Here is a 12,720-nt window from a genome sequence, read left to right as displayed (position 1 = left end):
ACTCTCTCTAAAGACGCTGCCAGACGACTGAGTGTTTTCCAGTATCTGCTGATTTTTGTTTCCATCTTGAGGTCTTTTGGAGTATGCATGGCAATTTAGTACAAAATTACAGCAGTTCTATACTATCCTGTCATGGGCATTAGTAACAATGGCAACTCAAGAATTCTGCTTCAAATACCACAAAGTAGGCTTCGTAGTTTTAAGTATATTAACAGCAAGTCTTTATTAACAACTCAAAACTGTATACATATATACAGTAGATGGTACAGATATAAAGCTGATTCCATCTAGGTCTACACACATCTCTGTCCATCTCTGGGCTGACCCTAGCACTGGGTTAGTCATGTGCCTTCTTACATTACTATGTGGCGGTACTGTATTCAGTTCCACGTTAACCCTGAATGTACCAGTCAATACCTTGTAATTGAAACTTTTAAAACATGTGAGGTTTTGCCGCAGTTACAATTGGATGCAGTCCTATGTTTTAAAAGTGATATTCAGCACTAAGTATAACTCTGAGGCACTAATTTGGATCAGTGATAGTTTGAGATGAATGGAAATGAAGATCAGAAGAGATTGTAAGGGTCCTGTTTGTTCCTTTTTGTCTATTCCCCATCTATTTCCCTGTTTTTGTCTTTCTTTTATTTTTGCCGTTACACTTTTGATCCATGGATGATTTATGGACATATGTCTTCACGACAGCAGAAGAAAGTAATGGCTTGTATCTTTAATTCAAACAGCAGGATCCAAATGGCTGTACTCTGTCTGGTGGTGATTGGATCTGATCCTAATGAAATGGTTCAGAGATCGAAGGAGCTTTTAGTTTCATTTTGGCAGCTTTGAGGGAAGACCCACTCTCTTTCCACTCTGTTTTTCTCCAGAAAAATAGTTTTTGACCTGGCAGAAAGCCTGGATAAAATCGGTTTACAGTAGAACCATTATGAACTGTGCAGGAAAGGTTCAGAAATTGATAACACGCTCCAGAAATATCCAGCTAATTCTCACAAAAGGCCAGAGTGAGAACCAACTCTCTCTGCAGAAAAGGTTGGTGCGAACCGACCAATTCTTCCTCCAGAATAGGCAGAGGCCTGGAAGGAAAGTTTGATGTGAAGCATGAGGGACGGGATTCTCCGCGAACCGGCAGGTCAGGCAACTCCGCACAAAGGGGTGGCGTCCGGCGTCCCGCCGGTAAGTACCTACTCTGGCGTCAGGCCGCCCCGAAGGTGCGGAATCCTCTGCACTTTCAGGGGCTAGGCCGGCGCCGGAGTGGTTTGCACCCCGCCGGCCGGCGCGGAAGGGGCTTGGTGCCATGCCAACCGGCGCCGAAGGGCCTCCACCGGCCGGCGCGAGTTGGCGCATCTGTGGGAGTGCCAGTGTGTGCAGGCATCATCCCAGTGCATGCGCAGGGGGGATCATCTCCTCGCGGCCATCGCAGAGGACAACAGCAGCCGACACGGAGGAAAAGAGTGCCCCCACGGCACAGGCCCGTCCGCGGATCGTTGGGCCCCGATCGTGGACCATGCAACCGTGCGGTCGCCTTCCGGGGCCAGATCCCCCCCCCCCCCCTCCCCGCCGAGGACCCCGGAGGCCGCCCGCGCAGCCAGCTCCCGCCGGTAAGTACCTACTCTAATTTACACCGGCAGGGGCGGCCCGAAAACGGGCGGCCACTTGACCCATGGCGGGCTGGAGAATCGCCGGGGGGGGGGGGCGATGCCAGCGGCCGGCGACCGGCACGGCACAATTCCCGCCCCGCCAAATCCCCGGTGCCGGAGAATTCGGCTGCCGGCGGCGGCGGGATTTACGTCGCCCCCCCCCCCCCCGCCGATTCTCCGACCCAGCGGAGGGTCGGAGAATCCAGCCCCAGGCCTCTACAAGAGAAACTGTGATTAATGCTATTAAACTGCATAGAAGATCATTGCAAGCTGTAAACCAGAGACTTTAATCCACAAACATACTGTGAAGAAAGCATGCTGCAAACCAATATTTGAAGCAAAGACTCTTATCTTTTGCCCTTCACCCTTATTATTTTCAACCCTTTCCCCCGTCTGTGTTTTTCTGCCTTGTGCGTGTGGGTAGAGTGTGGGACAGTTAAAGGGGGCAGTAGGTTAGCTTGTTATTCAGTTGCATTTATTGCATATTTCAACATTATACTTACTATAAATAAATAGTAATTGTGTTTCAACTTACAAACCTGGGCCGGGATTCTCCAACCCCATGCCGGTACGGAGAATGCCAGGGGGAGGCGCGGATCCCGCCACGACACCAGCTACTCTATTCTCCGATGCTGTTTATCAGGGGTCGGCGGGGTTCCCGCCACGTCGGTCGGGAGCTGTTGACAGTGGCCCCCCACAGCGATTCTCCGGGCCCCGATGGGCCAAGTGGCCGTAAAGTTTTGGGCAGTCCCGCCGGCGTGAATTACTCACCTCACACACAGCGGGACCTGGCAGGTAAGTGTGCGGGAGCGGTCCGGGGGGGGGGGGATTGATGGGTGATCCGACCCCGGGGGGCCCCACGTGGCCTGGTCCGCGATCGGGGACTACCGATCCTGCGGGCGGGCTGGTTCCGTGGGGGCCTTCTTTCCTCCATGGCGGGCCCCTGTAGAGCTCCGCCATACTGCCTGGGGAGGCGCAGAGAAGAGAACCACCGTGCATGCGCGGAAATACGCCGACTGGTCTGCACATACGCAAGATCATGCTGGTTAAACCGTGCATGCATGAAATCGCGCCGGCCCTTCGGCACCAGCTCGAGCTGCGGGGACCACTCCGGCATCAGCCTAGCCCCCGAGAAAGGTGAGAATTCTTCACTTGAAAATGAAAAAATGAAATGAAAATCGCTTATTGTCACGAGTAGGCTTCAATGAAGTTACTGTGAAAAGCCCCTAGTCGCCACATTCCGGCGCCTGTCCGGGGAGGCTGGTACGGGAATCGAACCGTGCTGCTGGCCTGCTTGGTCTGCTTTAAAAGCCAGCGATTTAGCCTGGTGAGCTAAACCAGCCCCTGTGGGAGCTGTTGACACCGGAGTAGTTGGCGCCGGTTTTCCTGTCGGCGTGGGGACATAGCCCCATTATTGCAGAATCCGGCCCCTGGTATCTGTAAGTATTGGGCAGCCAAGGGCCAAAGATTTGGGGAGTTTTTATAAGAATTATTGATTAATTCACTTGTGTTGTGACACCGGGGCACATGGGGCTGGAATTGACCGCACATTTGCCAGGGTGTCATAACAAGATGTATAATGGGCAGCTGATCCAATTATTCCCATTTTCCACAATCACCTAAGTCAAAACTACTTCTAATAGTCCATTTTCATGCGAGAGTGAAAACAATTCATCGGGAGTACATCAGCTGAGGTGAAATGAACAAGGAAAGTGGATTGTAGACAAAACATCCCATTTAGGATGAACTTCACAATGACATTACAAAAGCAAGAAAGTCATGTTGGAGTTATGTAGAACATTGGTAAGGCCACAGCTGGAGTACTGTGTGCAGTTCTGGTCGCCATGTAACAGGAAGGATGTGATTGCACTGGAGCGGGTGCCAAGGCGTATCACCAGTATGTTGACTGGGATGGAACATTTAAGTTATGATGAGAGATTGGATAGGCTTGGGTTGTTTTCGCTGGAGCAGAGAAGACCGAGGGTAGACCTGAGGTGTACGAGATTATGAGGGGCATGGACAAGGTGTATAGGGAACAGCTGTTCCCCTTAGTTGAAGGGGTGGTTACAAAGGGACACAAGTTCAAGGTGAGGGGCGGGAGGTTCGGGGGGGATTTGAGGGAAAACATTTTTACCCAGAGGGTAGTGACGGTCTGGAACGCACTGCCTGGGAGGGTGGTAGAGGTGGATTGCCTCACATCCATTAAAAAGTACCTCGGTCAGCACTTGGCACGTCTTAACATTCGAGGCTATGGGCCAAGTGCTGGCAAATGGGATTAGGATTCGCAGATCAGGTGCCTTTTATGTGGCGATGCTGATTCGATGGGCTGAATGGCCTTTTCTGCACTGTATTTTTTTCTGTGATTCTGTCATACAACAAGGCAGTTCGGCATAAACATTCTGCTCCAGGAGCTTTGAAAAGTTCTCAGAGATATATACATAGATATCACCTTTCATTGCATTCCAGATCATGTTACAATTCAATTTTCCTCTTCATCCCAACCTCATAAACAAATTCTGCTATTTCAATCACAGGAGTAAGACTCGTGCAGTATGTGCCAAATTACTGGCACTTTCATGCCTATTTGGACAGAGGGGGCCCTAAAAGCGCCTTTATAGCCAAGAGAAAGAGGAGACTTATTTCATGGCAGCACTACCTTCAAAGTTATGTTCCTGTGATCAAAATGTAATCCTTCACATAACCAAATTTTAAAATTCAACCGGAGATGCATTAAGGCAGAATGAGAAAGTTACCTGGTAAAAGGTCCGCCAAAACTAGCACTCATAGCCGTCTGGTACATTGTACCACTGAACATGTAGTCAGAAGATAGTAAATCCTGAGAGCTAAAAATCTTATTTTGCCTGCTTTGTGTAAAAGCAGCATCTAAGACAATAAGAGGGTGAGGAGTCACGTCTTTTCCATGTTCATCAAATACCTGAAAATGACAGATACCAGTATCATTTGCACATGATCAGTAATATATATTTACAAGTCACAACATTTGTAAATCAACAGAAAATTCAATAACATGGAAATCCAGTGTGGGGCTCAATATTATTTTTTGTTAATTTTTTTCCAGTTTTCTCTCTTTCATTAAGTAGCTGATCTGTACAGTTCCCAGCAGCCATCCAAATACTTAAGCCAGATGAGCATTCACGTTGGCATGTTCTACAAACAACGGGGTGAAATACATGGCAGTGGTCTCTGCAGTTTCTGAATCTCCCGCTCCAGTCTCTTCCCCTTAATCCATGTCTGTCAATTGGGAAGAAGTTCATGGAGCTGCAAATAGAATTGCAGCTGTCACCAGGTGGATCAGAAGCCTCCACTCCCTCCCTATCCTGATCTCTGGAAACTGCAGGGTGGCCGCACACCAACTGCCTGCCCAACACAGGGCTCAAAACTGGGTGAAAGGCTTCAGGATCCGAATAAGATCCAAGCAGTATTGTGTCCCCAGCAATAAAGCAAATGACATTAATGGATTCTGAGGACAATGTACATGCATGGACAGGTTTCAGCAGCCATCTTGCACAGCCATCTTGTTTTAGCAGAGGACACCATATATTCTGATAAATGGAAAGGATAGTGCCACCTAGTAATCTGTGAGCTCATTACATGGCAGGCAAAACACTGGGTCATTTGAAAATGAAAAACATAATGAATGCAAGACATGCAGGGCCTTAAGTTAAATAAATAATTACTCCCTTTATTGGCATGCACACCTGCCATCACCAAGGCAAGCACGTTTCATGCCAGAAATTTCTATGTTCTTCCTGCTGCTATATTGAGAAATTACCAGTTGCCATCCAAAAGATATGGTAGTAGGTGGCTACATTTTTAGGCCATCAACTCTACTCCAATATTCATCTCAATATGCGTCTCTGGTTCCCCATTCACTATAAGTACTGTTAATTATCTAATTGAATTATAAAACAATTTATGGATTCAAAATTATTGTTGACAAAGAATTGAACAACCTAAACATGCTCTTGGGTTTTTTTCCTTATTTCTGCTTTAAATAATTTCAGTTATCTTAGATTTCTGTGTTTTCATTACCTATTGTCAACTAGTGGAGACAGCCTAACACTAAATACCCATCATAATGCCTCATAATTCTGAAGACATCTAATGATTCACTCCTTAATGTTCTAAGCTCCAGTAAAAAGATCTCCAATTTTCTAAGTCTCTTTTCATTAGGACCCTCAACCATCGCAGTATCCAACTGGATCCAAACTGAACATTTCCATTCTCTATCATCCTTTCTGAATAAACTTGTTGAGCTAGGAGAGGGCTCGTTCCTTTTACAGTGATTGTTCTAACCTCCCACATTTTCGCTATTCCTAGCCATACGCTATATTAGGAAAAAAGAATAGAAATTGGGAACATAGGAACAAGTATTACAACCCCTGGAGTCCATTAAGTTATGACTGATCTGAACGACAACTCAATTTATCTGTCATTTCTTCATATGTCTTGATGGATAAGATTTAATAATCTCAGTCTTAAACATTTAAACTGAATGAATAAGATTCTTTAGATCATTATCAATACTGCTTTGAAATCAAAATCTGGAAGGACTCAAGATCGTGGTCCACACCAATATTGACTGCACAGGTGGAAAAAAGAATGCCACCCTGCAGTCAGAATTTAGAGCAGTAAGTAGGAAATTAGCAGGCAGGATCTCAAAACTGGTCAATTCTGGATTACTTCCATTTCCACATGCAAGTGCATATAGAATATAGAGGAGAATAAAGCAGATGAATATGTGGCTGGAAAGATGTTACAGGAGAGAGGGATTTAGATTTCTGGAACAATGGGACCAGCTCTGGGGGAGATGGGAGGCCTACAGGCCAAAGGGTTTGCAGCTAAACAAGCCATAATCGATTTCCTTGCAGGGCAATTTGCTAGTTCTACAGAGGAGGGTTTAAAGTTCGCAGGGGTGTGGGAAATAAAAGGTAATACCAGAGATGTAGAGAAAATTGGGAGAAATCGATGGCACTAGTTAAGGAGTGAAATGATTAATTTTGGTAGAAAGAATGCAGAGACAACATAAAAGAGGGGTAGATTAGCAGAGACTTGGGTATACATGTTGTGGTGAATGTGATTCACACCGGATTATAATCTGTATATACATGTGTTTATATTGTAAATGCAGTTTCACTACCTGACCACCAGGGGGAGTAGCACTGGGAATGCTCAAGAGTTGTACTGGGCTTGTCCCTTGGCTCAGCCCAGGACTTCTCCCCCCGGGAGCTGCTGTATAAAGATCAGTGCCACAGGGTCAGCCGGCCAGTTCACCGAAAGTTTAACGGCTAACAGGCTGGCTCTGTTGTAAGTATATTAAAACTGCTATTCTAATCCTACAAGCACGTGTCCGTAGAATTGTTGGTTCCAACAATTTAATATACTTAGGAAACAGTCGAAGAAATCATGGAAGCAGCCCTCAAGCCCGGACGCCTAGAACTCGACCCAAAGGATGCAGAGGCTAAGGAAATGTTTTCCCACTGGCTGAGATGTTTTAAAGCCTACCTGGCAGAAGCCAGCACCACCGGAACAACGGAGGAACAAAAACTCAGCCTACTGCACGCGAGGGTAAGCCGCAGAATCTCGACACAGCTAAATCCGGCCGGTTCGTACACCGCAGCGCTGGCAATATGGACAAAATGTACGTTAGGCCCACTAACGAGGTTTATGCACGCCACGTGTTTACAACTCGCCGTCAGCGGCCTACAAAAACGCTTGCCTATTTTGTAAGGGAATTGAACAATCTTTCCAATGACTGTAATTATCAAGCCGTTACCGCGGCTGAACATAGGGAGCTTGCTGTGCGGGACGTATTCGTAGTGGGCCTTAGGTCTAACTATGTGCGCCAAAGACTGCTAGAAAAGGGGGCCCAGGACTTAGACACTACTGTGGAGGCTGCTACCACTATGGAAGTTTCCTTCCGCACCCTCACGTCGTTTCCCGCGGAGCCCGCGTCCTCATCATGGACCCCCGACCAACAGTCCCCCCAGGCCTGTGCCGCACGGCACCCCAGCTACCGCGCTGCCAAAGCCAGTTACTCTGCTGCCCCAGCCAGCTACTCAGCTGCCCCAGCCAGCTACTCAGCTGCCCCAGCCTGCCATTTCTGTGGCCAAAGCCAGCACCCAAGCAGCACTGCCTAGCCCGATCCGCGACCTGCAGCAGCTGCGGGAAGAAAGGCCACTATGCCAGAGTGTGCCTCGCGAAAAGGGCCCCGGTTTTTAACTCCCCTGCAGAGAGAACAAATCGCTCCCAACACCAGCGGGCCCGCGGGGCCCGAAACGCTGCGGCCTACGCCCCGACTCCGCCCCCTCCTGCCACGTGCGATCCATGGGGGCCGCCATCTTGGCAAACCCCCACCATGCGGCCGGCCACGTGCGACTCATGGGGGCCGCCGTCTTCCTCGTCACTCACCACGTGCGATCCACGGGCCCCATCTGCATCGGCATGCTCAGAAAGCTCATCTAAAGAATACGACTTCCCCGGGCACTCACCACGCGGCCCGCAACTCAACGCGGTCGCCCTGGATCAATCCCGCCCCAAGCACCTACGAAGTTCGATGGTGGAGGTCCAGATCAACGGGTACAGCACGCCATGCCTCTTTGACTCCGGGAGCACCGAGAGCTTTATACATCCAGAGCTGGTAAGACGCTGTTCGCTTTCTATTTTTCCGGTAAGCCAAGCTATCACCCTCGCTTCGGGCTCCCACTCAGTCCAAATCCAAGGACGCACCATCGCTACGCTAACAATTCGAGGCGCTAGTTATTCTAAATTTAAACTTTATGTCCTGCCCGACCTCTGCGCGCCACTCTTATTAGGCCTGGATTTCCAGTGCAACCTCAAGAGCCTCACCCCTCAGCTTCGGTGGGCCCCTGCCCCCACTCACTATCTGCAGCCTAGCCACGCTGCACATCTCCCCACCTCCTCTCTTCACCAATCTCACTCCAGATTGCAAGCCAGTAGCTACTCGCAGCAGGCGATACAGCCTACAGGATAGGGTTTTTATCCGATCGGAGGTCCGATGGCTGCTCAGTGAGGGGATCATAGAGGCCAGTAATAGTCCCTGGAGAGCTTAAGTGGTGGTCGTCAAGACCGGGGAAATATTTTGCATGGTCGTCGACTATAGCCAGACCATAAATCGCTTTACGCTCCTAGACGCGTATCCCCTCCCCAGAATTGCAGATATGGTTAATCAGATCGCCCAATATCGGCTATTTTCCACGGTGGATCTGAAGTCTGCATACCACCAGCTCCCAATCCAGCTGGAGGACCGCCACTCCACGGCGTTCGAGGCCGATGGCCGCCTATTCCATTTCCTCCGGGTTCCCTTCGGCGTCACCAACGGGGTTTCGGTGTTCCAACGAGCAATGGACCGAATGGTGGACCAGTACGGGCTGTGGGCCACGTTTCCGTATCTGGACAATGTTACCATCTGCGGCTATGACCAGCAGGACCACGACGCCAACCTCCACCGTTTTCTCCAAACGGCACAGAAATTAAATCTCACTTATAACAAGGAGAAATGCATTTTCCGCACAAACAGACTGGCCATCCTCGGCTACGTCGTGGAGAACGGAGTACTGGGCCCAGACCCGCCCCCTCTTAGAACTCCCCCCTCCCTCATTGCCCCAAGGCCCTCAAACGGTGCTCGGGGTTCTTTTCTTTTTTTTTATATAATTTTTATTGGAATTTTTTACAGAAAATATAAAAAATAATGACAAACAATGAAATGCAACAAAATAACCCATAATAACTGTAACACCCCCAGACCGTATCAACGCATGTATCCCATCCCCCACCCCCCCACCCCAATGAACAACAAAAGAACTTAAAAATAAATTTAAATTAAATAAACAAACATAGTCATCGTCCGCCCCCCCATCACCTTTTCTCTCCCCCTTCCCCCCCTCCCCCCCGGGTTGCTGCTGCTACTGTCCCCGTACCCTATCGTTGAGCCAGAAAGTCGAGAAAAGGTTGCCACCGCCTAAACAACCCTTGTACCGACCCTCTCAGGGCGAATTTGACCTTCTCTAGCTTAATGAAACCCGCCATGTCATTGATCCAGGTCTCCACACTTGGGGGCCTCGCATCCTTCCATTGTAGCAAGATCCTTCGCCGGGCTACTAGGGACGTAAAGGCCAGAATATCGGTCTCTTTCGCCTCCTGCACTCCCGGCTCCACCCCAACCCCAAAAATCGCGAGTCCCCATCCTGGCTTGACCCTGGATCCCACCACCCTCGACACCGTCCTCGCCACCCCCTTCCAGAACTCCTCCAGTGCCGGGCATGCCCAGAACATATGGGCATGGTTCGCTGGACTCCCCGAGCACCTGACACACCTGTCTTCACCCCCAAAGAACCTACTCATCCTCGTCCCAGTCATGTGGGCCCGGCGCAGCACCTTGAATTGGATGAGGCTAAGCCGCGCACACGAGGAGGAAGAATTAACCCTCTCCAGGGCATCAGCCCATGTCCCGTCTTCGATCTGTTCCCCCAGTTCCCCCTCCCACTTAGCTTTCAGCTCCTCTACTGACGCCTCCTCCGCCTCCTGCATAACCTTGTAGATATCAGATATCTTCCCCTCTCCGACCCAGACCCCCGAAAGCATCCTGTCACTCACCCCCCTCGTGGGAAGCGAAGGGAATCCCTCCACCTGCCGCCTAGCAAATGCCTTTACCTGCAGATACCTGAACATGTTCCCCGGGGGAGCCCAAATTTCTCCTCCAACACCCCCAGGCTCGCAAACCTCCCATCAATAAACAGGTCCCTCAGCTGTCTGATGTCCGCTCTGTGCCAACCCTGAAATCCCCCATCAATGTTCCCCGGGACGAACCTATGGAGCTTCCATCGAGCCCCCCACTTCTCCCCTATGTCGCCTCCACTGCCCCCAAATCTTGAGGGTAGCCGCCACCACCGGACTCGTGGTATACCTCGTAGGAGGGAGCGGCCACGGCGCCATTACCAGGGCCCCCAGGCTTGTGCCTCCACAGGACGTCCTCTCCATCCGTTTCCATGCTGCCCCCTCCCCCTCCATTACCCACTTGCGCACCATCGACATATTGGCCACCCAATAATACCCCGAGAGATTGGGTAACGCCAGCCCCTCCCCCCCCCCCATCTCTACCCCACTCCAAGAAGACCCTCTTCACCCTCGGGGTCCCATGCGCCCAAACAAAGCTCATGATGCTGCTAGTCACCCTTCTAAAAAAGGCCCTAGGGATAAAGATGGGCAAACACTGAAAAAGGAACAAGAACCTCGGGAGAACTGTCATTTTGACGGACTGCACCATGTCCCACCTTTTAAATTCCTCCTCCATCTGTTCCACCAGCCTGGTAAAATTAAGCTTATGGAGAGTCCCCCAACTCCTGGCCACCTGCACCCCCAAGTATCTGAAACTCTTCACTGCCCTCTTAAATGGGAGTCTCCCAATTCCCTCCTCCTGATCACCCGGGTGTACTACAAATACCTCACTCTTGCCTAAATTTAACTTATAGCCCGAGAAGCCCCCAAATTCCGCTAACAGCTCCATCACCCCCGGCATTCCCCCTTCTGGATCCGACACATACAACAGCAGGTCGTCCGCATACAGCGATACACGATGTTCCTCTCCACCCCGCACCAGACCCCTCCATCTCCCTGACTCCCTCAACGCCATAGCCAAAGGTTCAATCGCCAGTGCAAAGAGCAAGGGGGACAGGGGGCACCCCTGCCTGGTCCCACGGTAGAGCCTAAAGTACTCCGATCTCCTTCCATTGGTAATTACACTTGCCATCGGAGCCGCGTAGAGCAGCCTCACCCATTTGATGAATCCCTCCCCGAATCCGAACCGCTCCAGCACCTCCCACAGGTACCCCCACTCAACTCTATCAAACGCTTTCTCCGCATCTAGCGCAACCACTATCTCCGCCTCCCCCTCCACTGCCGGCATCATAATAACATTTAGCAGTCTCCGCACATTCGTGTTGAGCTGCCGTCCCTTGACAAATCCTGTCTGATCCTCGTGTATCACCCCTGGCACACAGTCCTCTATCCTGGTGGCCAGGATCTTCGCCTGCAACTTAGCGTCAACATTGAGGAGCGAGATAGGCCTGTATGATCCACACTGCAAGGGGTGCTTATCCCGCTTCAGGATCAGAGAGATCAGCGCCCGTGACATCGTCGGGGGCAAAGCCCCCCCCCTCCCATGCCTCATTGAAGGATCGCACCAACAGGGGGCCCACCAGATCCGCATACTTTTTATTAAATTCCACCGGGAACCCGTCCAGCCCCGGCGCCTTACCTGACTGCATTTGTCCAATCCCCCTGACTAGCTCCTCCAACTCTATCGGGGCCCCCAGCCCCTCTACCAGCTCCTCTTGAACCCTTGGGAACCATAGCCTGTTCATGAAGCTCTCCATTCCCCCTCTCCCCATCGGAGGTTCTGACCGGTACAGTTCCTCGTAGAAGTCCCTAAAGACCCCATTTACTTCTGTCCCCTTCTGCACTACATTCCCACCCCTATCCGTCACTCCACCAATTTCCCTAGCCGCATCTCGCCTGCAGAGCTGATGCGCCATGTTTTTGCAAATCCACCACTCTTCTTAGAATTCCCCCATACCAAAAAGGGCCAATATTCTAAATGGTGAACAGGGATTCTCACTCCCTGACTCCGATGCAGGCTTCAGTGGGTGCTATTCAGGTCAAACTATCTTTTCAAGTTATCCCCCGGTATAACCCATACCTTCACCGAAGAATTTTACCTACTTACCCCTTAATAGCATCGATGTCCTGGGTCCTGCGTTATTAAGGAAGTGAAGTAAGCTAATAACCACTTTTTCAGGTTAAGTTATTTTATTATTATACTTTTTTTTAAAGTTGCAAACACTTTCTTTACAGAAAGGTAAAAAGATTAGTGATTTTGGATGCTGTCTGGTTGGTTGTAGGGACCTTCAGACCCACCTTAACATTTTAACTTTAAATCCTAGCCTTCTTTTCTCTTTTCATTAGGACCCTCAACCATCGCAGTATCCAACTGGATCCAAACTGAACATTTCCATTCTCTATCATCCTT

The 12,720-nt window shown here is 50.0% G+C and overlaps 1 protein-coding gene across 1 annotated transcript in view; it reads right to left on the bottom strand.

Moving 5' to 3' along the window:
- Positions 1–12,720, bottom strand: part of dnai4 (dynein axonemal intermediate chain 4) — a 277,873-nt gene that overhangs the window by 219,888 nt on the left and 45,265 nt on the right. The window contains 1 exon segment of the mRNA XM_038794441.1: positions 4,406–4,587. Coding sequence (XP_038650369.1) covers positions 4,406–4,587 — 182 coding nt within the window.

Source organism: Scyliorhinus canicula, chromosome 4 (genome assembly GCF_902713615.1).
Source record: "Scyliorhinus canicula chromosome 4, sScyCan1.1, whole genome shotgun sequence".
NCBI lineage: Eukaryota > Metazoa > Chordata > Chondrichthyes > Carcharhiniformes > Scyliorhinidae > Scyliorhinus > Scyliorhinus canicula.
Note: the sequence above shows the minus strand (reverse complement) of the source record. Positions and strands in the feature narration are given on the sequence as shown.